This window comes from Panthera tigris, chromosome B1, assembly GCF_018350195.1.
Source record: "Panthera tigris isolate Pti1 chromosome B1, P.tigris_Pti1_mat1.1, whole genome shotgun sequence".
Taxonomy (NCBI): Eukaryota; Metazoa; Chordata; class Mammalia; order Carnivora; family Felidae; genus Panthera; species Panthera tigris.
The window spans coordinates 1,955,093-1,981,442 of record NC_056663.1 but is presented as its reverse complement, the minus strand read 5'-3'; the positions used below and the strand labels follow the sequence as shown (position 1 = coordinate 1,981,442).

Here is a 26,350-nt window from a genome sequence, read left to right as displayed (position 1 = left end):
AGCGCCCGCCCCCTGGCCAGCCCCATGCATGCGCAGGGCACTCGGGGCCCCAGAGGGGACTCGTACCAGGCTCAGGCATGGTCCACGCCTCACACTTGAAGAGCTCGCTGGGGTCCGACGACTGCCCGATCCCCGCCAGGTTGACGGCCGCGATTTTGAACTCATAGAGTGAGCCTTCTGTCAAGCCATCCACCTACGCGGATTATTCAAGTTAACGCATGAAATAAGCGTTGTGTTGCAGTCCGTTCACGACTGACTCACGAATGAACCCCGAGGGAGGGTCCACGTCGGTAAACTGTGCAGTGAGGTCAGGGAGGGCTGCGGATGCCCCTGCCGCATGTGGCCGCTCCAGGGGACCTCACCCGCTTTGCCCTGTTCCTTCCTTGCATAACCTTGCCTACAGGGGCGGCGTGATGACCCCCCCCCCCCACCGGCAGATAGGGCTCCGGGGGCTTGGAGACACGAAGGCACAGAGGCAAGTGAACAGCAGAGCAGAGGGGCCTGCCCTCAAGCCCCCGTCCCTTCTGTGAACGCTGGCACATTGGCCGCCACGGGTTGGGGACCCGAGGCCTCCCTGCCAGACCAGGTCCTCACTCTGTGACACCGCGCAATCCGTCACCGTCCCCAGCACACCGGCTGGAGGCCCTTCGGTCGGGACCTCAGCCACACGAGGGTCTGTACCCAAACGTGAGGTGAAGGCCTTGACTAGGACCCTTAGCGCTGCCTGGCAGTTTCCAGACAATACTGTCTCTAAAAACAGATGACCTGCAAAGCGAGTGCGTTTCAAGTTCAACGGCCTCGGGCGCCTGGGTGGCTCAGTTGGTGAAGCGGCCGACTTCAGCTCAGGTCACGACCTTGCGGTCCGTGAGTTCGAGCCCCACGTCGGGCTCTGTGCTGCCAGCTCAGAGCCTGGAGCCTGCCTTGGATTCTGGGTCTCTGTCTCTCTCTGCCCCCACCCACCTGCTCATTATTGTCTCTCTCTCTCTCTCTCTCTCTCTCTCTCTCTCTCTCTCTCTCTCTCCCTCTCTCTCTCTCTCTCTCAAAGGTAAATAAACATTAAAAAAATTTTTTTAAGTAAATGCTTTTCTCATACACACGTGAACACACATGCACACACATGTGTGCACTCATACCCATTCACAAATACACGTACACATTCATATGCTCACGTGCACACACAGGCACATGTGTGCATGCTCACATGTGTTTGCACTGTGCACACACGTTCACACACACAAGCCTGTGACCTACACTGTGCGAACGAGGAGTGGGAATGTCAGAGGTCAGAAGAGAAAGCCCACGGGCTGCTGAGGGTTTGTGTCTGGATTCGGTCCTGGATCTTCCTTCCTCCAAACCCACGTCCTTCCCACTCTCTCCGCTCGGACAGAATAGGCGTTTGGACAAGTGATTCCCTCGGGGGCGGGCATGCAGCCTTGCTCAGGAAAACCGCGACAAAGAAGCCGGGGGGGGGGGGGGGGGGGGGCAGGGGGACTCCCTGACTGACACCTGCTGGGCGCAAACCTCACATCCCCGCGGCCGCTCACTGCGACAAGCTCGGGGCCTGGAGCCGGCCGCGGCGGTGTCCCTGACCCCCCCCTCCCCCGCCCGCCCCCTTGCCTCTCCACCTGCTTCTGCTTCACAGGACAAAATGCTTCCTAAGGCCCAGTTCTAGAGATACAGGATCCCAGGAGACTGCGAACTTTTCTTAACCCGCTTTTGCTTCCGTGTCACGTGATCTAGTGTCTGAGTCGCCGAAGGAAGGACTCTGCCCGGGACACGAAAGCAGAGCGGAGACCAGTGAACCCAGAAGAACCAACCGTCAGGATCCTCTCCTTCACAGGCGAAGAGTTGACCTCATGCCAGTTCTTATGCTGAGCCTCGCGCTTGTCTATGTAGTAACCCAGGATGGGGGCCCCGCCGCTGAACCTGGGCACCTTCCAGCCCAGCGTCATGGAGTGGCCGTCGCAGTTCAGAAGCGTGACCCCGTACGGATGCGAGGGGACAGCTGCAGGGACACAGGGTGGGAGGGTTACCCCAGAGTCGGCCTGGGCACCCCCTGCCCCGCGGGGCGGCTCCTGCACTGGGGTAAGGGCGGGCAGGCAGCAGTTGGGGGGGTGGCGCCCAGACTCGACCCATCTTTGTGTGTTTTCATCTCTTCCTTTGAAGAGAGGACGCGTCCGTCGTATGTATTTATTGCTATTTCTAAACACATCCCCCAATAAATAACACAGGCACACAGACATCTTCCAATATTTCAATAATACAAGGGCGATAAATTATTGAAATCTGACCCAGATGGCTGAAATATGAGATTCCTCCCCCTCCTCTGGGGAAAGCCTCGAGGAGCCGTCTCATCACATCCATGAACGACACCTGTGCCCCCCGTGACCAGAGATGATGAACCTTACAGACGCCAGAATCACTCAAGTGAGCACGAATTTGTATTTCCCTTCTGAACCCATTTGGAAATGGACCATCTTTTCCTACCGGGTTGAAGAGGGACACGTCTCTGCTCCCCCACCCCCAACTCTGGGTGACCTACGCCCAGCCGTCCTCTGTCACCTGAGACACAGGTGACCCGGGAAAGATCCGTTCTCATCACAGAATAAAAATGTAGATGATTGCTTTTCGTTTAGTAGAAAGGACTCGAAGAGGAAAATGGTAACGTTTGGAAGTCCTTCCCGGGAAAAACTGACAGATTAGAATAGTGACCTTAAAACGAAAGAATAACTGATTTTTTTCTTTTTTTTTTTTTTTTTTTTCTCTATTTCCTACCTAAGTGTTATCGGACCCGACATTCCTCGGAAATTCCGTAACACTGTGTATCGTCAGAAATCGTAAGTGAGCCCGCGGGTTACTCACTGAGAGCGGCCTGGACCTTGATGACGTCCGACTCCTGAGAGTTTTCACTTGTGCCGACGGCATTCACCGCCTTCACCCGGAACACGTACTGCTCACCGGTGGTCAGGCCGTGCACCACGAACCTGAGGGAGACACCAGTCAGGGGCACGACTACGTGGCTGAACCGTTTTTCTCTCTCCCGCAGCACGAGTACAAATCGTGGGGGACACGCCAACGTTTTGTTGAGTTTTGTTGACACGCCAATGTTACTCTGAGTCAACTTGTGTGCGCATGGCATACATGGGTTCACGCTGGCAGTTTTAGCTTTCTGATGCAAACCAGCACGCGGGGTCAGGAAGGAAGGCGGCGTGACGCCTCGCTACGCCAGGAGCTGGAGGGGCACAGGTCTGGGGGCACAGAAAGCAAGCCCCTCAGATCCTAAGCGCCCCTCTTCCTCTGTGTCGCCCACGTGCCCTGCACCCCCCCTCCCCTTCGCTTCCCCAGTTACCAGGTTCTGTCTGAATCACACATCTATCACGAAACAGCATTCAAGTCCTCATCTAAAAGAACCCACGTGTGGAAGGCTTAGAAGCAGAAGCGTTCCGGACACGGAAGGGACCCTAGTCAGACGAGGCTCGAACACCGGCCTCCACACTCAACAGATTTGGGCCCCTAGTCACGTGCCTCCCCCTTGGTGAGGCTGCTAGCCCATCTGTGCAATGGGACATCGGCCCCCTCCTCCAGCACCCCTGGCAAGTGTCACCCGGGAAACGGCACGGGAGGATCTGGGTCGCCCCGCACAGGCCGGCGCTCTGCCCGGTCCGTGTAAGCGGTCACCGCTGGCCTCACCGGGCCTGTGAACGTGCTGTGACCTTCTACAAAACTCCGGCCTGAGAATGCTATTTTCACTTCTTTGTTCTGAGATCTCTTTCTGCATTTGCCGCCCATGAACTCTAAATAACATCTAACCAATGCTCTCAGTCGCATCTCTTCTTTCGCAGCCACGGCCTTTTCCAATTTATTACTTTCTTAAGAAGACTGAAACAGGAAAGATGGCTGAGCCATCACTGACCGCCCGTCCATGGTGCAGAGCCAGACAGCTGCCTCTGTTTTCTGGAGAAGCACATCCTGGAGAGGGCCTAACAGGGTCTGACATTCTGCACCCTTGGCAGGAAAGGGGAGTGCATCGATGCCGGAGTGAAGACGCTCCCTCCCACGGCAGGAGGGGCCCAGGTCCCCTGCACCAGAGATGGGACGTCCCCCGGCTTTGTCTCAATCGGTGGTAGAGTGCGGGCTCTCACTTACGCGAATGAAGCAATTTTAAAAGTTCAAAAAATCAACACAGAAAAATAAAACACCTCTCAGGTCGCGGTTGTGACTGTAACTTTCCCGCTGGAAGGGAAGCCTTAACTGCTCCCGTGTCGGGAGAGTCAAGGTTCTGGAGCCTCCTCTGTCATGAACACACTAATCGTTTCAGGCACGAGCCTGGGGACCCGAGCAGCCTGTCAGCTCTGGAGTCCTGCGCCCCTTACGTGGGCATAAGAAACAGACCTTTGTGTAGAGGCTCACGGGCGTGGGCGCCACGGCGTGGACCGCTCTGAGCCTGAGCGGCTCCTGTCTGGTTTTGCGCCTCCTACTCTGTCCCCTCACACGGCAGTTCTGGGACCCCCACAGGGCCACACCTGTTGTAGCCAATGGGCTTGTGATTGCACGGCTCCCAGACGTTGGACCCCGCCACGGAGCAGTCTACGTAGTAGCCGAGGAGATCGTCTTCCTGCTTGGGTCTGTCCCACCGCACAACCACCGACGTCTTCGTGTTCCGCGACGCCAGCACCCGGCCAGGGGCAGAAGGCACGGCTGTGTAGGGGAGACACGGTGACAGACGGGACACGGTATCAGAGTTTTGGAAGCTGTACCACAGACCCTCGAGCCCTTGTGTCCACAGGGAAGGACGACCTGAAATCTGCACATGGAGGGAAGTGGAGGGCAGGCTGCCACCCGGGGAGCCAGAAGGTGCCGGACCTTCCTCCGTCCTCCCAAGTCCTACCTGATTCACAAAGGAATTACAACCACCGAATCTCCCATACCCCCACCAGAAAAGTTGAAAATCACGTTCAGGGGCGCCTGGGGGGCTTAACCGGTTGAGTGTCCAACTCTTGGTTTCAGCTCAGGTCATGATCTCACAGTTCATGAGATTGAGCCCCACATGAGGCTTTGTGCTGACAGCGCTGAGCCTGCTTGGGATTCTCTGTTTCCCTCTCTGCCCCTCCCTGCTGGTTCTCATTCTCTCTCTCTCTCTCTCAATAAATAAAACTTAAAAAAATAAAAAATAAATAAAAAGCATATTCTGATGACACACACACTTTGGCTAACAGGGTAGTTAACAATTTCCAGAGGGTGAAATGACTGATTTTAAGAAAATAAGACACATTTCTATCAGATTGATCAGAAACTTGACGGGATTCCAAATCTAATCGTGATTAGACCATAATTTTTTCTCACTGGTGCAATTCAGAATTTCTGTAACTCCTACTTGACATATTCCAAGAGGGAACTTGAAGCCATACGGGCAAGGAGTTCCGGTGTGTTCAGGGTTTTTAAAAAGGTGGCCAGTGCCTAAAAATATTTCTAACCCATTTATTAGTTCGATGAAAATAAGATGGAGGGACACCTGGGCAGCTCAGTCGGTTAAGCATCCAACTCTTGACTTTGGCTCAGGTCATGATCTCATAGTTTAGGAGTTCGAGCCCCAAATCGGGCTCTGCGCTGACAGCACAGAGCCTGCTTGGGATTCTCTCTTTCCCTCTCTCTCTGCCCCTCCCCTGCTCACAAGCTCTCTTTCAGTCTCTCAAAATAAATAAGTAAACTTAAAATAAGACAGAACTTTGGAGAAATGTTGAGTACCAACCAACACAGGGCAAAGAGATCTCCGTCTCCTGTAAAATGAAATTTTAAGACAGCTTGAATTTTAACTCCCATACAACATGAATTGTCTTTTTCAACACAACATGATGGCCTCTGATGTCAGTGACTCAGGGCCTGTCCCCAGCTGTGGTCACGCACGGACATGACCGTACTCACCAATCATATCCTGGGCCTGAATGGGGGCAGTGATCTCCGATGGTTCGCTCAGGCCATGTTTGTTGGCTGACAAAACCCGGAACACGTATGGCTTCCCTTCAGCAAGGTCAAAGACGGCGTAGCGAGGGGACCGCACGGCCGTCTGGGCGTTGACCCGCTGCCAGCTCCCGCTCCCGACCACCGACTGTGAAGAGACATGGGATTCGCCAAAGGAAGCCAAGAACGGCCCAAACACGTGCTGAAGGAACCATTCTGCTTTAGCTAGCCAAACTAAACTCTAGGGACGTCCGGGGGTAGGGCGCGTCCTGGGCCATCAGTAAACCTTTCCTGAATCACGCGAAAAGGGAATTCAACTGGGAAAAGTAGGTAAGAAATTACCCCAAGTTGGAAATGCTCAGCAGTAAAAAGTTTTACGTGAAAGCAAATAAACTTCAAGGAATTAACACATAGGTTGTAGTTTTAGTAAAGTGGAATGAACTGTAAAGAATGAAAGATAAGATATTCATAAAATTCTATCGTAACTCGACTGGTCACATTTCAATTTAAAACGTACAGTATTTTGCGACTATTATCGTAGTAACAGCAATCTACCTAACCAGCAGCAACGTAAGACGCGCTATGATACATCCGTACATTGGAGAACGTAGTCACTTAGGCTACCTTATAAAGATCCTCAATCAGAGGAGAGCGACTGTTTTGCTAAATGTAACACAGGATGCCAACTGTACCGATGACATATAAAGTATACAAAAGACTATAGAGAAAAAGACTCTTAATATATGTATCATACATTCATCATGACTATTTCAGGGGTGCCCGGGGGGCTCTGTCAATTAAGTGTCCAACTTCGGCTCAGGTCATGATCTCGTGGTCTATGAGTCCGAGCCCTGTATCAGGCTCTGTGCTGACAGCTCAGAGCCTGGAGCCTGCATCGGATTCTGTGTCTCCCTCTCTGCCCTTCCCCACTCACTCTCTCCCTCCTTCTCTCCCTCTCTCTCTCTCTCTCTTTCTCAAAAATAAATACTTTTTAAAGCATAATGACTATTTCACATGATGGAGTTATCAGTGATTTTCATTTTATTCTATATAATGTCTCTGGATTTCCCAAACTTTCTATACTGCAGGTTTCGTTTTTATCATTTGATTTTCTCATCACTGATAATTATTTTTTTAAACTTCAGTTACAAGTTTGACTTGTTTCCTAAAGAGAAAGATCCCCCTTCCTGAAGGGATCCTGAGGCAGCAAAAGCACGTGCACGGTGACCCTTGGAAAGGCTCCCAAGAACAGTGAAAGCGTTTCAAATGACCCCGGGCTTCTAGAAGTCAGAGTCACATTGAAAGCTGTCTCTCGTTTCAGCAGGAGCGAAGTCACCGTCTAGGGGCTGGTGCAGGCACCCGCAGTCGGAGGCCCCCACGCGCCCCCCGTCTGACACTCAGCTGGGGCCGAGCAGAGAGGAGGAGCCTCGCGTTGGAGGAATGACGACAGGGAGGAGGGAGGAAATACAAGGGGCTTACTGCCAAGCTTCTAGAAGCCCAAGAAAGGCTCGGGAGCCAGAGCTAAGTCGGGAGCTGCTCATCCTCCGGTGGAGGCTGGAAGGACGCGTGCAGGTCCCCGTGCCCGGAGCAGGGCCCCCAGGGCATGCGTCTGGAGCTTCACCTCAGGCAAACTAGCCACTGAAGCGGCCACTAGCCGCTGAACCATGGGCGTCACAAATGACCGGCCACTAGCCACTGAACCACGGGCGTCAACACGGAGGGAATGGGCTGGGAACCACGGGGATCAACACGGAGGGAACGGCCCGGAAGCCGTCCAGGAGCTACCCAGCAGAGGCGCAATGGCGCTGAAACTCCGCTCCGGGTGATGCGGCAGGCCATCCGCTGGGCGTCTGGGTGCCGGGCTCCCGCCCCCCACTCTTGGTGTCAGCATAAAGCGGGAAAGAGGAATCCGTATTCCTGCGCTTCCTTCCGGGCCTTGACAGGAATGAAGTCACCACAAGACCACCGCAGACGGGCTGGGGGCGGACCGCCCGCCAGGAGCCCACACTCGGCGTGGCCCAGCTCCGGCCCCTCCCGGGGGCCTCACGCTGCTCCCCGGGCCCCCGGCGCACGCCGCCGGGCCCTGAACACTTCGCCCTGCAGCACTGCAGGGTCAGCCGCCACGTAAGGCAGCCCCGCAGACCAGCGGTGAGGGCCACGGGGTCCGTCCACGCCCTGGAGGCTGAAATAGCGCTCACTTCATTCCCGCGTCTGCTTCCTCTAGTTGTACCGTGCGCCGCTCCTGTGCCGCACGCACCTGTTACTTGTTCTGTCCCGTGTGTGTGCCATAAACGGCACGCTCCACACCACACTGTGGCGTAAGTGGAGGGTCACAAAACCAGCCACGGGATCTGGACCACAGCGATTTTTCTCAGTATGGCCCACAGCCCACTAGCAGGTCACTGAGCCCGTGAAGGGGTCGAAAGCTGTGTCCAGCGCTACGGGACAGACCAAAGTCGGAGCGCATCATAGCATGCGGTAAGGATGTCGCGGTTTGGGAGTCGTTGGTTAGACATGTGCACGTGTGTGTGCGACTGTGTGTGCATGTGTGCAAGTGCATGCATGTGTGCACGTGTGGGCCTGTGTGTGTATGAGTGTGTGCATGTGCATATGTGTGCATGTATGAGTGTGTGCATGTGTGTGACTGTGTGCGCATGCATGCAAGTGCATGCAGGTGTCCACGTGTGGGCATGTGTGTGCGTGTATGTGTGCGCATGTGCCCGTGTGCATGTATGAGTGTCTGCGCATGTGTGTCTGAGTGTGTGCATGTGTGTGCCTATGTGTGCTTGTGTACATGTATGAGTGTGTACGTGTGTGTGCATGTATGTGTGTTCGTGTGTGTGCAAATGTGTGCGTGTGTGTGCTTGTGCACATGTATGAGTGTGCGTGCATATGCGTATGGGTGTATGCATTTGTGCATGTGTGTGCACATTTATGAGTGTGTGCATACGTGTATGAGTGTGTGCTCACGTGTGTGCATGTTTGTATGAGTGTGTGCGCACGTGTGTGCATATGTGTGTGAGTGTGTATGGGTGTGTGCATGTGCATATGTCTGTGCATTTATGAGTGTGTGTGTGCGTGTGCAGGGCTGCAATACACAGCTACTTCTCTCTGCGTCCAGACCTAGAGCCCTCCGGCCAAGAACCGGCTCTCCCCGCCAGCTGCAGTGTGAATCCCTGTACAAGACCGCCACCAAGTGGCCACGCGACCTCTGAACAAACGCAGAGCAGCAGCAAACGACCCTCCTGCCCAGGTCTCACTCGTCCTCGAGACGTGGGAGCTAGACTGCGTCGGCAGGAAGAAAACATACGGATCCCCCATTTCGGTGCCTTGGTGGGGGTGGGGCCGCTCGCTCACAGGAAGGCAGCAAACCCAGACCCAGGACGCAGTCCCCGGATTCCCACTCGCACGGCCGGGCTGGCCACATACTCATAGCACAGCCGGCTCCCTCAGAGCGCAACCCACTGAACGGCACAATGTGAGGGTTTACAACACACGGTACCTTCTCGATGAAATACATCAGCGGCTCCTTGCCGCGGGGAGCAGGCGGGTCCCAGCTGAGGACCACATACGTCCTGCTGATCTCTGAGGCGTGCACGTTGGTGGGCGGCCCTGGGACCTGCACGTCGCCTGCAGGAGTGATGAACTCAGTTAGTGCTGGGTGTGCCCCAGGTCCCCCCGTTCGCCGGAGCCCATCGTGGGAGCGCGGTCCCCGGGGTACGTTCCCAGGCACCAAAGATCTGCCCTACCAGTGACGTCCTCTGCTTCGCTTCTATTTGGGGACGGTAAGCAAACTATTTTTCCCAGCCAAGTCTAATGCACTGCTTAAGATCACCTAATTAGTTTTGTTTCTGACATAAGCCAGCTCATTAAAAAAAAAAAAAGAACCTAATCCAAAAATCTTCCAGAGTTCCGCTGGAAGGGGAGGCAGGAAGATCCACCCGGAAGAAATAGAGGGCTTAACCACAGTGGAGCTTTCGAGGTGCCAGGAACCCGTGCAGAGGAGGTGCTCGCGGTCTGTGTTCCGCGATACGGAAGCCTTCCGGAAGGGGATTACCCTCGCTCTGCTGGTCCTCTGGGTTATTTTCCTCGTACTGCTCGCCCTCACAGCCCTGGATCTGTACACCGACCTTCTATAGCCCGTCGTTCTTCCCTCCCTAGGGGGGCCTGGGCCACATTCACAAGCACTGGAACCTATACCCACAGGTTTAAAATCCTGGAGTGATACCAATAAGCCTCTTGCAAATAACTAGTTTGGAACATTTGTGATCGGAGGGGTCTGCTGTGCCTGGCTTGTGACACACCCCTTGCTTTAACACACGTGAAGGTGTCGGGGGCGTTATATCTGGAGAGAGCTTTTCATGAGATGTGGAGGTTTTCCAGACCCACAATCTCTGTAGCTGTGATACAAAATGTTATGAGCTTCCGATTAGATTAGCACATGATTAAACCGGTTTGAACGTCCCCAGGACACGTCTGAGCCCTTCTCCATATCCCATTGCGCCCTGGGGACTGTGCAGCCGGCAAGGAACTGAACCACCGCATGGAGACGGGACAAACAAGACTGGGTCTGGTTTCCCAGGAGTCCTGTTACACATTTTACAGGCCACTCGGCACAGAAGGGTGTCGTGGCCTGATCTAGGAGCTTCCTGGCAAGGGGCTTGGATTCAAACAAGGACTCAGGGAGTCTCTCCAGGAAAGTGCCCAGTAAGGCCGGGTGGAGCGGGGCCCCCGGACACCCGACGGGACCCACGCACTGCGTCCCCTCCTGAAGAGATCCGGACACAGCCCTGACGGGAGAAGATACAGGAACCTCCCCCTCGGGTGACACGTGCCGAGCCCCCAGGGCTGCAGCCTGGTTTATGCTTTATGCCCAAGGTGCCGCAGGACGTGGGAGGCAAACCCAGGGAACAGAGGGCGGCAAGGCAGGTGGTGAAGGCAGTAAGGACGTGTGAGTGCCCGCTCACAGAGCTGCCGTCCACGTGCTTTCAGGTCTGAGCGTGTCACTGTCCTCAGACCCCGCACAGAGCCGCCAGGCCCAGAGAAAACGGAGCAGGAAGCATCTCGTCCGATGCTGGGGGAGAAGGAAGAGTCCCCGTTTGTGTCAGCAGGGGACCCCTGGCTGGGGCGAGATGCTTGGGTCCCAGAGCCTTTCGGCGTCAGGCCGACCCGCAGCGGCGGGAGCCTCGGGGATGTGCTGTTGGCATCAGCCACGGACAGCAGAGGGGGGCCAGGGAGGGGGACAAGGAGAGGCCACGGGCAGAACCCACCTCTGTTACCCACACTCCCAACAGCCGAGAGGAGGGCGCAGAGAGAAGCAAACGAAAGCAAACGGAGAGGACAGAGAACTCCAAGTGCGTTACCAGGTTACCCTGGGGTGTCCCCGTGCCCGGGGCTGCGCATCTCTGGAGCCCACGGCGCTCCCGCATGACTGCAGGTCAGCAAGCTGGGACGCTCTCCCAGGACCCGGCTCGCAGCGGTGGGACGGGGGCCCAGGCCCTGGTCTCCCGATCACAAATCCTGCACTTGGTTCTCTCCACCCCGGGAGACTGCAACCCCCACAGGCTGCCCAGACGTCCCCTCCAAGTCAGTGAAACCCGAGCTTCATCCCCGGGATGACAGAGCCCGAGAGACGGTGCACGTGTTCAGAGCACACGGTGCCTTCGCCCCGGACGCCGGGTGTGCAGTTAGCGGAAGGCAAGCCATCTGCCTGGGCTGCGAGGCCTGTGGGCCCTTCCCAGAACGGACTGTGTGCCTTGAGAGCGAGCAAGTCAGGAAAGGTTGGAAAGCTGGGCGACATTCAGAGAGGGGCACTGACCGTAATTAACACGTTTGCAAGGGGGGTGCCGGGGTGCCTTCTCTGACCCGCCTGCCCCTGACCTCGGACAATGTGCGGCCGCACCCCGGAGAGCTGGCGCCCGCTGGCTGGACTCCGGGAGTACCATGGCCCGTCTGAGCGTCTCAGCCCCTGGCCCGCGTGGCCAGACACAAACAGAGCCTCAGGAACACCGGCCACAGTCTGGATATAACACAGCCATGTTCAAGAGTGCATCACACAAAATGAAGGCACCTGCCTTCTTAAGAAAGGAAGCATGAGAAGCAGGAAAAGTGGGGTCTGTGACGTCACTCCAGTTGGAAATAAGATGCATTGCGTCTGTAACTCCCATTTTATCAGCCGGAAAACAAAGTCTCTTACGTTGTGTTATTTCTTTGGCACTTAATAGCTGGCCGTTTACACCCAACACGTCCGTATCTATGTGTGAAAAGGCAGATGTTCTCTGCAGACGGGCACGGGTCCTGCCACGGGAAGGTTTATTATATTATTTCTTACTGCCATCGCTTTGCATGGTGACCTTCACGTAATGCAAATTTCACCAATAGGCGTGGGGAGCAGCCAACGCCTCCTCGTGTGGGGTAATTTTATGTGAATTCCTACACACCCACTCAGGTTGGCTCAGATGGTTCTCTCGTCGCTTACCCCAGACGCGAACAAAAGAACTTCCTTTTCCTCGCGTCTGTCAAAAGCGCCTACGTTACCCAGGCTGGGGTGCTGCCGGAACCCCTCCTCCACTCTTAGCAGGACCAGATTTTACTTGTTCAAAGAGCGACGTTTCCATCGGGTATTTATGAAGCCACAGTAAGTCAACCTTCCCTAAGTTGTTTTTCTTTCGTCACCGCTTTCCTGGGCATCTCCCCCCATCTCTGAGAATGTCTGGCAGTGGAGGTCTCATCTAAGCCGTCAGATGTTCCCGTGGGGCTCAGCCAGGACTCTTAAAGGCGTCCCTCTGGATGCTGGGTGTTGAGATACTAGAGAAAAACCATTTTAGGTGCAGAAGACTGCAAGCCTGGAGACCATCTGGGGGCAAGTATGGAAATCAACGAAGGACCCCTCAGTCCGCGGCTCCCTGAGGACAGAGCTTGGACCACAGCGATTTCAAAGGAGAGCCTGCTCCGAAGTACGTGTCCTGAGGCTCCAAACTCAACTTGCTTCGTTTTTAAGTTTTTCATTGTTCTCTATGAACTGTCCTTGTAAGTCCACGTAAGATCTTTGGCTTTCTGATTCACAGTGCCAGGTTCCCCTCCTTAATAAATTCATCCTCCTCCCTGTCTCTGAGAGAACTATCTAGGAGAAGGGTTCATAAAATCCAGTATAAATCAGGGAAATGCAAACTTTCAGACCAGGGATACCGACTGCAAGAACTCACTCCATTTCGGTTACAATGCTGGAAATACAATCTTGGCTTAAAAGGAAAAACTAAAATAGTCCTCCACTAACGGAGTCTGAGAGAAGGGGCCCCAGCCTCAGCCAGTGATCAAGGCTCAGATTCAGTTTGATCTTCTCTGCACGCCCCCAGGAGAACGCCGTAGTGAACCCTACATGGAAGCAATGAGGCCCCGTGAGGACCCCTGGATTCTAATCCTCTCCTCGCTCTGCCCTGCTTGTGCTTCCTGACTTCTACAGGCCGTAAGCACGCAGGCCTGACCCGCGGGTTTTACGTTTACGTGTGAAGCCTGTGCTGACCAGCTGATCACGCTCTACTTGCCACCCTGAATCCCCAGCTGAGCCAAAGTGGTGAGAGGCCACTTACCCTCAAGGTCGTCCTGATACATTACGACTTCTTTATCCCCCTCCAAATGGACCGCTGCAGAGAGAAAGGTTGGTGCTCAATTTGGCATCCAATGGTTTCCTGAAGAAAGCCCAGCTTCCCTAACCGAGCGTGGGATCCAAATCACCTCCGCGTTATGATTACAGCATACTCCCGACTCTACAGGAATCAGCGTAGGTATTCCGAACAGGCTTAAGAGTTAGTGCTTCCCAGATCTTTGTACCAGATCAGAAAGACCGGGGAGGGGGGGCGGGGAGGGTAAGGAACACGTACGGGCTCACTTAAAACCACGATTGAGGGGCCCACCGTCCCATCCCTTTCGGGAATCTGGGTCGTGGGAAATTAAACTTCGGAAACAGAGCGGCCTGGTCTCAAAGCCTTCTGAGTCTTAGCATGTGTTGAGATCGCATCACCAACGGACTAAGAAAAGGCTAATTCTGAACCCAGAGATCTGGATTCCAGTGGAGGGGCATGAGGACGGCAGTGTGCATTCGTGGTGAAGCACACGCACCCACCCGGCCGCCCCACCCCTAACACGGCCCCGGTGGACACACGGGCACCACGAAATATCACCGCCCCACGCTCGGCCCCAGGAGACGTTCTTAAGGCTCACATACAGCTGAGCACAGAAGACAACGTCCCAAGTTTCCAAGACACGACTGGAGCCTGAAATCTGCACGGCCTACCTTGTAACCTCCTGAGGTCTACGGGGTCAAGGGCAGCCACAGCCTCGGAGACTCTGGAAGGCCTGCTGATGCCCGCGCTGTTGACTGCCCTCACGCGGAATATGTAAGACCTCCCTTCAAAAAGGCCTGTCACGGGGTATTTGCAGATTTTCACAGGTGAGTCATTGCACTGAACCCAATTGTCTGTCCCCACTTCGCATCTGTGAATTACAAAAAGAGTAGAGAATAACAAATACATCAGCCTAGTAAATTCACTCAGGTCTATACATCTATTCTACACACACGTGATGTATATAGGACAACTGTAACAGGAAAAGACCTTGCGTTGGTAGAAACCGATGCTGGTGAAGTACTGATTTATGTTCAAAAGTAGTACAAATAAACCATAAAAGACAAAGCTACTTAGGAAATGTGAAATATATTTATATATTTAAAAGCTTGATGACTTACAGCTTGAAAATCAGTTCCTGCCTTCAACCACATTTAGGCAAAATGACCTCCAAAGGTCATTCGAGGCGTATCCTTGATAGTCCTTTTTCCGACACATGTGGCGAAATCACAGGGTGCCCTAAGCTCCCCAGCATGCCCAATGCCAGGGTGCAGGGGAGTGCCCCGCTGCCCGTCCCCCACACGCCTCCCACCCTACTGAGCCCCAGAAGTGAACGGTCTCCAGCCCGCTGGCTCAGTCTCTCCCGATGCCAGAAATACGTGTCTTTCAAGCACGTCTCGTGTGGAATTTGGAAGTCTTTTGAAAACAGTTAAGTGCTGACCAGACACCTGGAAAGGCAGAAGAGATCGGCCTCCATTTTTCACAGGCTGAGAAATTTCAGCACCAAAACGTCATGGCAAATTCCCAGAACACAGCAAGTTCAGAGAAATCATTTTCGGAGCCATTCGGAGCCAGGTTGTGTATTCACTTTAAAGAATCAACTCTCTTTCTAACTCTTCGGAATTTTTAATGGAAGTTCTGCGACCCACACGTGCTAACCTGTTACAGTCAGAACGTGACACGGTCATAGCTGAGCATCTGGCAAGGAACAACTTGGCTTAAATCAACACCTGGCTGTTGCAGGACGGGAGGGCGCATAGGGTAAGAGCTGCCTCCCCCGACCTGAAGTCCTGTTGTGTTTATCTTTGCCAATGAAGGAGAGAGGGGGCAGGTCATTAACTGCGAAGGGCCATGAAATTGTTTTCGCCAAATCGCTGAAAAAATTCTCAAATGTCACAGGAAAACAGAAAATAGCTTTGTTTTAGTTTTTTGTTTTTTAATTCAAGGTAAACCCCGACCGATGCCCTCTGCAAAAGCTGACCTTAGCACTTCCAAATATCATCCCGATGGTGAATATTTTACCTAAACAAGCAGCTTTGTTGGTGTGGAAAAGGGAACTTAACAAACGTACTGACAAAAAAAAAAAAAAAAAAAAAAAAAAAGATTTGATTTTTCTGAAACAAACGTCTTATTTTACTGTGTTTTATACATACGGCATCTTAAATCCCTCCCCAGACGCATCATCTTCTGATAGATCCATAGCTTAGACCTTTTATCTTACTTCCAAATTCATTTTCTTTGACTACAGTTTTTCTCAGGGATTGGTGTGTGTAATTGAGGCATAAACTGCATGTGCAACAAATTCACCGACTCTGCTTGGTTTCCTTCCCAGGCTCTGAGCGCCACACCAAGTAAAGGAACATGAAAGAATTAAGACTCTGATGCGTTTTGTGATGATCCACATTTAAGTTATTAACTCAAAGGTGAAGTCCGATCTTCTGTACTTGAAATGTCAATAGATTTTTTTTTAACTTGGAAACAAGAAGAAAACCTAATTTAATGGAGAGGAAGACTGGAATTTGGGTACGAATGGGCAGGCGCTCTTCCCAGCCACGCTTCACGCGGCCTGTCTTCTGCTCCGGAAGGAGGCGCAGGACTGAAGTTCTCCCCAGAACCCACAACCAGGGTTCCGCGTGCCGGGAGAAGCTGGAGGGCATTCGGTACCGGGTGTCAGACAGGCAGGCAGAGCTCCAAGCACCACAGGCAGAAGTCTACCCGCCCTCGCCCCGCCATTTGGTGATATCTTCCAACTATCCGGTCAAGAGCCTTAAATAACCATATAGTGACGTACCTGATCAAGAACGCTGTCGTGAACTTGAGTTCAGAAGTATATCCAAAGACACTGTCCGTGCCAACAATAATTTCAGGAACGTTCCCATCCCCGGAAGAAGACAATGGGCACTCACCGATCGATGAAATAGCCAATGACAGGGCTCTCCATGGTCGTGTTGGGCGGCTTCCAAGTCACGATGACATAATCGCGGTTTGCGTCATAGCACCGCAAGTCCATAGGCGCACCAGGAGCCCCGGTCACCAGTGGGTCTGCGTCTGCACCGGGGGGAGGGGGAGGGGAGGCATGAGGCTTGGGACACTGTCAAGCCTGTTCATGGCTCCTTCAAACTCAGACTTGTATCTACTCGACTCGATCTGACCCCTGCTTCATCCTCACGTCTAAATGACCTGACTTCTTTTTGACTGTAGTGGATTGGTGACAAGAAAGATAAGCCTAGTTAGGAGGTTTTAAAGTCAACATGTTCTGCCCTCTATAAGGTACTCAAGTCTATGATTTTTTTGTAATCGATTCCAAAATGGAAGGTCACCTTCTCTTGATAGTGGATTATCCCATAAGGTCATGTCAAAAACTAACCAATGAAATGATAATAGTGTGGCCTTTTTAACACCTGAGAAATATTACCTTAGACGCTTTTATCTTTCAAAATCCTTCGGAGATTGAGGATTTAAACCTTTCTTTTTCTGCAAGCTGTGAGCAAACATTTAGGTCCACACGACACTCACTCTTTCATGGGCCACTCGTGACCACGGTGCACATTAAGTTTTATTTTCAGGTTTTAATTACAGGAGCACTGAGGCCAGCAGAGCTATTCAGAAAGTGGATACGCCAAACATTTAATTTCCTTATCTACAATCTGTATTTATTCCGTAACCATGACTGTCACACTCTCCTGTTCGAGGCATATTAAAAGCTAAGCATTTCGTGACATTGAGCCAAATATTTTCTCTCCCATTCAAAATCCTCAGAAAGTAATCAGAACAGTAAAACTCCCCCCTACGTGCATTATTTTCCTCCTGCTGGTGGTGCTGAATAAGCAAGGCGATTTCAGCTATGCTGTATTTATTGCATTTTTATGGGGCGAGACATCTTGCCAGAAGGCGTACAGGAGAACGGGAGGGACACTTTAACGCCAACCTAATAAAAATGGTAAAACTTCACAGAAGGGCCTAAAACCCCGGCCCTGCAGTTTTATGCCATCTTGTGGGAGTGGGGAGGGGGAGGGTATTTGTTTTACATTTATTCCTTTTTTTTTTTTTAAGTTATAATACTCCCTGATGATACAGCCCTTTCTTGCGCTCTGACAGCTCCAGTGGAAAACAGAATATGCTGATGGGACCATCCCAGGCACATATAACCAGAGCTGGCGGTAGGCACAAAGGTGCCGGGAACACCGAGTGCAGGTCAGGCTGGGCAGCCCGTCCGAATGGAAGGGCTCAGGACAGCAGCACCGGGCAACTAGAGCGGAAGTGTTCTGGGATCTTCGGCGGGGCTCAGCTGGGCCCTGTGGAGGAGGGCCTCCAAGCTGGAGGCCACAGGGGTCTGGGAGTAGATACAGGCAAAAGGGCTCTGCCAGGTGAAGAGAAAAGCCCGGGGGCTGTTGAGTGTCCAAGGGAAGGCTCCAGCTGAGGGTCCAGACACCTGACCCCCTGCCCCTCCAGCCTGGAGAAGTCCCCCAGGCCTCTGAGCCTCCACATGTGCATTTGGGAAACAGAGAATAACAGCCCTTGCTTACAAAATGGGCCTAAGAATTGTAGGGTATATACACATACGTGTGGATGTGTGTGTGTGTGTGTGTGTGTGTACGTGCACATGCACACCTGTGTGCACACATACACAGACACATGCATACACTGCATACGTATGATATACATAATTTTATCCATTTCATGTGTCCATGTGTCCGTTTTGTACAGGATAGATACACGATGTGTACGCATATGACACGTCCACGTATAAACGTGCACATACACATACACACACCTCCGTGCCCACGTGTGATAGGGATTCATAGATCATGTACAGAACGTGTGACCCCGTGGCTGGTATGCCATGACTTTGTCCTCAATTCCATGAACTGGGAGTCAGGAAGCCGCCGGCGGGACCACGTCAGGAAGAAAGGGGACAGCGTGCAGACTGCTGGATGTCAAGCTCTTTGCAGGTGCCAATGCCACGCGGGCATCCTACCCACACACTCGCTGGAGGCAGTGGTGACAACAGCAGCCCTCCCCTCCCGGCCTGTCCTCGTGAGTGCGCCCAGAGGCAATGAGGGGCGCCCCCCTGGAACCCCCTAGTCCGGGGCCCCCTCAGCTCTGCAACGCTCTCGAGAATCAGTAACGCAGGCCTATTCATGCTGGAAAGCCATCTCATAGATTCTATCGATTTATCAACGGAGAGACAAAAATGGAGATTCTGATCTGTTCCCAAGTGTAGTCAGGGACTCGTTGTCAGGACAGGAGCTGACATGCAGGACAGGGAACGCTCGCGTCACGTCAGGAGGCTCCGAGGAGCAGAGTGAGTGGCCCCACACACGCACCTGCTCCGGCCTAGCCCCTGTGAGGTCCCAGCCTCCCGCGCTCACGCCCTGACTGTGCCCCCCTCGCCCCTGGAGGCTCCACGTACCGCAGACAAACAGGAAGGCGCTGTGCTCGCTGATGCCCCCTCTGGACACAATCCTCAAGGTGTACAGACCCTCGTCGTCCTTGTTCAGGTGGCTGAACGACAGGGAGGCCTGGCCTTCGCCGAAGAACATCTTGGTCCACTTGGACTCCTTCACTAGCACATCTGAAAGAGCGTGCAACACGGGATCGCCTCAGAAACCGTCAAGGAGATCGGACGATGAAAGTGGACAATGTGTCCTGGCCGGGCGGCGGGACACAAAGGAAGGGAGCCTCAGCCTCACAACGACCCGAGGGCGTGTGACACGCCAGGAGCACACACGGTGGCCCGTCGGGAGGACAGGGGCATCCTCAGGACAGTACCGAGGCCCGCACTCGGGGTGCACAGACACCCGGCACGTCTCCGCGGGGACGGGGGGTCGACCTGGGCTCAGAGCTCCCGGCCGTGTGACTACTGTCTGCCTGCCCCGCCCCACCCACACCTAACCACGTGGTCTAACCACGTGGTCTAACCACGGCCACGGCCACGGCTTCCTCGCAGGTAACACTCTCCTGGGCAGAAAGCTGGCCTGGGAAAGACCCCGCCCATGCGCCTCAGCAAAGAAAGGACAAGCACGGACAAACCGTCCATCAGAGGCCGCGAAATGAAAAAGGCGGCTGCGGAAAAAGAACAGATGAAACCACAGTGGTGAAAAACACCCACTCTGGAAATCAAGGAAACAGCGAACAAGCGATCCTCGTCCGCCTCCTAATTTGGCTACATCCACACTTGGGAAGGGCAGAGAGACCCTGCCACCCGCCTCCCAGGGGAGAACAGCCACACGGGGTGAGTCTTAGGACAGGCACACCGTTTGGGGCACAAGCACAAGTTCCAAGAACGTGTCCCAGGGTAACAGAGATGCATGGTGACGGTTTCATTCAAGAACTGTCCCGGGGCACCTGGCGGGCTCAGTCAGTTAAGCATCTAACTTTGATCAGGGCATGATCTTGACTTTGGCTCAGGGCACGATCTCATGTTTCATGGGTTCAAGCCCCACATCGGGCTCCGTGCTGGCAACACAGAGCCTGCTTGGGATTCTCTCTCTCCTTCTCTCTCTGCCCCTCCCCTGCTCGCTCCCTCCCTCTCTCTCTCTCAAAATAAATAAGTAAGCTCTAAAAAAAAACCAGAATTGTTCCTAATGGGAAAAATAAAGACCAACTCAAGCCCTGAGACCAAGGACAAATACGGACCATCCTACAATGGGATACGGTGCCCCAGAGCCAATGACATCAAACTACTGTCATGAAGACACTGTGTGGCCTTTTGTGAAATGAAGAAAAGGAGAATTGTAAGTTTTAACATGTATGTACACATACAGGATATATTCTACAGCCAAGTGGTAAGAGTAATTTTGGGGATGGGGCACCCGGGTGGCTCAGTGGGTTGGGCGTCTGACTTCTGCTCAGGTCATGACCTCATGGTTCGTGAGTTCGAGCCCGGCGTCGGGCTCTGTGCCGACAGCTCAGAGCCTGCAGCCTGCTTCCGATTCTGTGTCTCCCTCTCTCTGCCCCTCCCCTGCTTGTGTGTGCTCTCTCTCTCTCCCTCTCTCAAAAATAAACATTAAAAAGAAAAAAATTTCTAAAAAAGACTAATTTTAGGGTGAGAAAAATTACAATTTAGGGGTTTTTTTTTTTGCAAAAAACAGACACGACATTTGTATAAGAAAAAAGTTATTTGTGTATTTTCCATTTTAAAAACAGGCTTGTCTCAGGCTTGACTGGCAGGCTCAGGAGTGCGTTGCCCAACAAAGTACCCTGCTGCACACAGTAGGACTTTCCCTTCCTGGAGCCCAAGAGGCGAAGCCCCACTCAGCAGCACTCTGTCCCGACAGCGTGGAGCCTGCTGGGATTGTCTCTCTCTCTCCCCTACTCTCTGCCCCTCTCCCCTTCACACTCTTTCTCAAATAAAAATAAAAAATATTTTTAAAAAATTTTAAGTATCATAAAAATAGAAAGTTTAAAATATTTTATCACTTTTTCTCTCTTATCCAGAGGAACTAGCACAGTACCTGATACACAGTAAGTATAATATAAATATAAATAAAATATAAAAATATAACGTGATTTAATACCAAATACAACGTTAAAATGTAACCCTCCAGAAAGAAGTGAGTGAGATAGGATGATCAAGTCATTGGAGTGGAGGGGGAAGGCTCCCCAGTCCGCAAGCTGGTGGGGGGGGGGGGCCTTGCGGGTGCCCAGGTCTTGGACCTCCAGCCTCCAGAAGTGTGGGAGGTCCGTCCACTGCGTAAGCCGCCCGGCCGTGGTATTTCTGTCAGCGCAGCCGGGACGGACTAGGACACCAGGCTATTCCCGGCAGGATGCTGTCGTGGCTCGTGCTCTCGAGGACCTGTCTGTCCCCACAAAGTCCCTCACGCGCCATAGGGAATGCACAGCACGTACGCATGTGACTTGCTTGCGGTCACATGTATTTAAGACCAGGGCCCATCAGCTGCAGTGGCATGTCTAGCCAGGATCCAGTCCCCTGACCAGAGGCCCACCCCACCACGGGCTCCGTAAGCATCTCAGGACTTGCCAAACGGGCCTCAAGTGCAAATCACACCCAGGGGTGGGTCTCGGGTTTTAATATGAGTAAACTTGGTTCTCCCTCCTCCTGTTAGATTAGAGTTCTAATCCATCTTAACTTGTGTCCCCAATTCCACATGTCCCGTTTGCACGGTGCACCTGCCGCGCCTCACGGAGGGTAGCATTCCTCGGGCTGACACCACTTCGGGGTTTACCAGCCACCTGGAGCCTCACAGCTCATTAATTTTAAAGGGTAAAAAAAAAAAACCCAAAATCTCCTTGCATTTTAATGTCTACAAATAAGCCACTGATAAGTCTCTACCGGTTCCCTCTTGAATACTAAAGCCCGTGAAGATCTTACCGTGACTGTGCACGCGGGGCGTCTGGCACAGCTAAGCCCCCTAATGCCACAAGGCCCCAGCTCGCCATGGGGACAGGCCAGGCACTGGCTCCGAGCACAAGTTCTCCGCACACAGGTCAAGGCCAGGAAAGTGCCGCGTCACCCGGATGCCAGGCGCTTCCCCGTCACTAGGAAACCCTCCAAAGCTGACATCACTATCCTCCGGGGACATAATGAAAACTTTCCTCAAACCTATGTCATTCTCCACAGAAGAAGTAAATTAGAATCTTGGAACTCGAGTTAGACCTCCTGTCTTAAATTAGAACTCCAGAGGGTAAATGAAATCCCGTCTGTCATCACAAAGAGCGTCCCCCTCCCTCCCTCGGCTCCGCTCAGACTGGACACGTGGTCCTTGCCATGTATTTGGCAAAGCGTCACGTTCTGGGACATTTCTTACACTTTAAAAAGACACGGCTTTATATTTCTATTTTCCTGCAGCCGGATTATAAATACCTTGTGGGCAGGCTGGCCTACGTCCTTGTCATATTTTGCACCGTGTTAGGGCCCAAGAAGAGATAAGCAGGCCAGTCGCACTGGCTGCACAGAAAACCGGTTTCTGTTAGGAGCCCCAGGGCAGACACGATGAAGGAAAACCCTCTCGAACCATCCTTGCACCTCACAGGACAGCCGTGCACGCTGGGAAGGAGCGCAGCGTCTTCCCCAGTCCTGCTGTGCAGGAAGCACCTTGAACAAGCCCCTTGTCGCAGCGCCCACCTGTCGCAGGGAGCCACAACCCCATCCCCGTCTCGGGTCCGCGCGGAAGAAGAGTGTCACGTTCAACACACGGTCCAACACACAATAAATGGCGGGGGTTGTTTTAGCCAAGGAGGAACGTAGAGACACAGACACCTCGCTTCTTCTTAACCCCAGAAAGACCCTTCTTAGGCAGCTATCAAGATCTCCTGTGCCTCCTCTAAATTCGGGCACCCCCGTTGACCTCTCACACGCCGGGGTGAAGGTCAGGGTCCGTGGCAGGCTCCCGGCTCTCCCCAGTCTCCCTGCTGGCCGTGCTGTCTGCAGCGACCACGGCGGGGACACGAACGCCCAGGGGTGTCCCCGGTCGGGGGGTGGTCCCCACATCACACTCACCATCTCGGTACCACTCGGCACGCGGCTGCACCCTCTTCAGCTCCGGCGTCACCAGCAGCGTGCACTTGAGAGTGACAGTCTCGCCTTCCCTCCTGAAGGTGACTCCAAATTTCTCCAGAAACTGGACGTCAAAGTGCATGTACGGGATCACGGACGAAGGGGGCACTGCGCAGGGAGAGCGGGACAGCGTTACGGCGGCAGGCGCAGCCATTCCCAGCCCGGCAGGTGCACAGCAGGCCATGACCGCGAAAGTCCCCCAATCCACCATCACACATCCCGTTCTCGAGAGAGGTGCGTGACGGGATAGACTGGTGTCCCCCAAAGTCACGTGTCAAAGCCCTAAGCCCCAGAGAGAAGGTACGAGGAGGCGGGGTCTTGGGAAGGGGAGGAGTTCTAGATCAGGCCATGAGGGTGGGCTCCGTGATGGGACTAGCGTCCTTATCAGGACGGGCAGACGCTCGGGCTCTCTCTCCTCCGTGGGCGGACGCGGTGAGAAGGCGCCATCCGCACAGCTGGAAGGGGGCTGCAGCCGCTGGGCCGACACAGTGATCTCTCACTTCTGAGATCCGTGAGTAGACGCGTGAGGTTGAGGCCCCCAGCGTGCGGTCGTGTCCTGGCAGCTGAGCTCACTAACCCACTCCCAGAGAACCAGAAGACCCGTCCTGGAGAGGAGCGGACCCTCTGTGACAGAGGGGACAGAAACAGGTGGGACAGGAGGCAACCCGGAGTCTGAACCACAGGTAAGAGTAAAGGGTTTGAATCCTGCATCGACCCCACATGGGGGGCTTTCTTGTTGTCAGAATGAACTGTGGCACATTCATCAACTGAATGCCGTTTACGCTGCAGACAAAATGAATTAACCAGATCCAGAGGCACCGAGACTGAATCTCAAAAATACACTGTTTAGTGGAGGGGGCAGTATTTTAGAAAAAAAGTGCACAGTAAATTTTCGAAATAAAAACCACCTGTGACTTAGAAACACATGCCTTCAGGGAAGATGTTTTTAAGGAGCTGCGAGCTTCAAGGTAAGAGTTTCTTCTTGGAGGAAGACGGGTGAGGGGAAGGAGGGAAGGATTGTGGAGATTCCTCAACTCCTGATAGTTTTGCTCCCTAAAAACACCCGAAGGTCACCGAAGTGTCCATTTGAAAATGCTTAGCTTTGTGTTCTGCCGATCAGACCCCAATTTTTTAAAAATAACTGAAAAAAGTGGCAAAATATTCACATCTGCTGAACACGGGTGGTGGACGACTGCACAGTGTCTATTATGTCACGGTCCGTGCACATCAGAATGTTATAGATACTGCAGAGGTTTTACTCAAGCAGACACAATTTTAACCAACAGAGGAACCCCGGGGGACGGGACCAGGAACAGCCCCCAATGTCCCTTCCGGCTCCACCAGTGCCTCAGGGCCATCCTCCCGGCGGGCTCCACATGGTCCCTGGAACCCAGGGGACACCATCAGACGTCTCCCCAACACACACACTCTCGGGCCTCCCTGCCTCTCCACCTGTCGGCTCTGAACTTGTCCTGCTCACCTGCTAATGGTCTTCGACAACCCCCGAGGGAAGGACACGAGCCAATCCAATACCTGACCCAGAAATGGCCAAGGGCCGACCACACACAAGTGTCCAGCGGCTGCCAGAAAGGCTTTCCCCTCGGGCACCCGACCTGAAGTCAGGTCTTCACCGACACCTGACCTGTAACATCTCCACCTCCCGTCAGGGTAAAATGAAAGCTGCTGCGGAATCACACGATTATTCTTTCGGAAGGTCAGGTCAATCCCAAACCTCACTCCCATCCCGTGAAAAAGCCACGGTAAGTCACTGAGTCAGCCTGCCAAGTCCTGGTCCTGGAGATGCTACGGACACGGCTCCCTTCTCCACCCTCACCCGACTCGGGCCACCCCAGCTTCCTGGCCTTCTGGCTCGACACCAGCCCTGGGACTCAGGAAGACACTCGACTTGCCTCATCAGGGGCCCACCTCAGGTCGCCTTGGAAACAGGGGGCCCACCGGTGGCCTCCAGTCCCCAAGCCCCGCAGAGGAGCTGACAGCATCAGACATGTGTCCACAGTGCAGAGAGGGAGAACCTTCCCAACAGGTAAGCGAAAGAGCCGGGCCCGAAGTCACAGGGGCTACGGGCATCACACACAGCGGGACGGGAGCGTCCACCGTTTAAAGGCAGGGCCCCGAGCCAGCTTCTGAACGTCATGTGCCACACGCCGCCACCCTGCTCGACGGTGGCTGTCTGCTATAAATGGGCCCTGTGGCAACAGCACGCATTCAGGTCAAAGATCTGGATTCCGTGTTGTCCCCAATCCAAAGGTGTGAGGTCCGTCAGGTTCACCAGCGTCTCAGAATTCCACGTAGCCACAGAGTTACGTGGGGACAGCCTGTCAGCATACTAGCACTGCCAGCAAAGACAGAAGAGTCTTCTGACACACGGCTTTAAGAAACGATTCGACCCTCAGAAAATGACTTTTTAATTCTGTGCTGTGTCCCCACGCGTTTTTCTGCACAAAAAGGAAAACAGCGGACTTACATCCGATAGGGAGTCCCACCGAACGGAACGGCTCCTCGTCTCCGTGGAACCCTGCAAGACAAGCCGCTGAAGGGCACGGGGGACGGGAGGCGCCAAGGCGTGCCCGCACCCCGGGAGGACAACTCACTTCTGACGACCACGGCAGCGTTGGTCGACACCTGTCCGTACCCGTTTGTGGCCACCGCGGAGTACGTTGCTGTGTCGTCAAAGTTCGCCCTTGGAGGAGAGAGAGCAAGGTCACGCCCTGAATGCACTGTGGGACTGTTCTGCAGGGGCCGGTGACCCTAATCTGAGCACCAGGTTCCTCAAAAGCCAAGCGTGTGACCCAGATCCTTTGTTCGTGAGTGGTTTAAGAACAATGCCAGCTCTGTCTGTGGAACGAGGTGGTAATTATAGACACGGCAAGGTCTGATCCCAGACTACGGCTTCCCTGTCCTCGAGGAAAACAGTAGTACAGATGCTTCTCAATCTCCTCGACTGCATTCTCAAGGGGAAGTCTATGTGCCCCTCTGGCTCAATTTTTCTTCCTCTATAGGATTCGTGGCTTTATTTTGCCAATGGGAAGGCCCCCCTGACCTCCACCACCGGGAAAATTAACTCCACCTCACTCCATACCCGGGGTTCCCATGTGGACGGGAGAGTATTTCCCAAGCCCCAAAATAACAGATACGAAGCACCCACTCGGGGGTGTTTTGAAGCTGTCGAACTGGACCCAGCCCAGGCAGCCATCCCCAGGGCCATAGGGATGATGGACACCCACCTCCA

At 53.6% G+C, this 26,350-nt stretch overlaps 1 protein-coding gene across 4 annotated transcripts in view; it reads right to left on the bottom strand.

Moving 5' to 3' along the window:
• Positions 1-26,350, bottom strand: part of MYOM2 (myomesin 2) — a 101,422-nt gene that overhangs the window by 28,975 nt on the left and 46,097 nt on the right. For all 4 annotated transcript variants that reach the window (XM_042982859.1, XM_042982858.1, XM_007089222.3 and 1 more), the window contains 13 exons: positions 25,713-25,801; positions 25,586-25,636; positions 23,044-23,208; positions 18,994-19,155; positions 16,487-16,628; positions 14,252-14,451; positions 13,548-13,601; positions 9,461-9,588; positions 5,923-6,106; positions 4,524-4,698; positions 2,863-2,984; positions 1,818-2,005; positions 67-193 (listed from right to left, as the gene is read on the bottom strand). In XM_042982859.1, the coding sequence (XP_042838793.1) occupies positions 67-193; positions 1,818-2,005; positions 2,863-2,984; positions 4,524-4,698; positions 5,923-6,106; positions 9,461-9,588; positions 13,548-13,601; positions 14,252-14,451; positions 16,487-16,628; positions 18,994-19,155; positions 23,044-23,208; positions 25,586-25,636; positions 25,713-25,801 (1,787 nt within the window). The remainder of the gene's footprint in view (positions 1-66; positions 194-1,817; positions 2,006-2,862; positions 2,985-4,523; positions 4,699-5,922; positions 6,107-9,460; positions 9,589-13,547; positions 13,602-14,251; positions 14,452-16,486; positions 16,629-18,993; positions 19,156-23,043; positions 23,209-25,585; positions 25,637-25,712; positions 25,802-26,350) is intronic.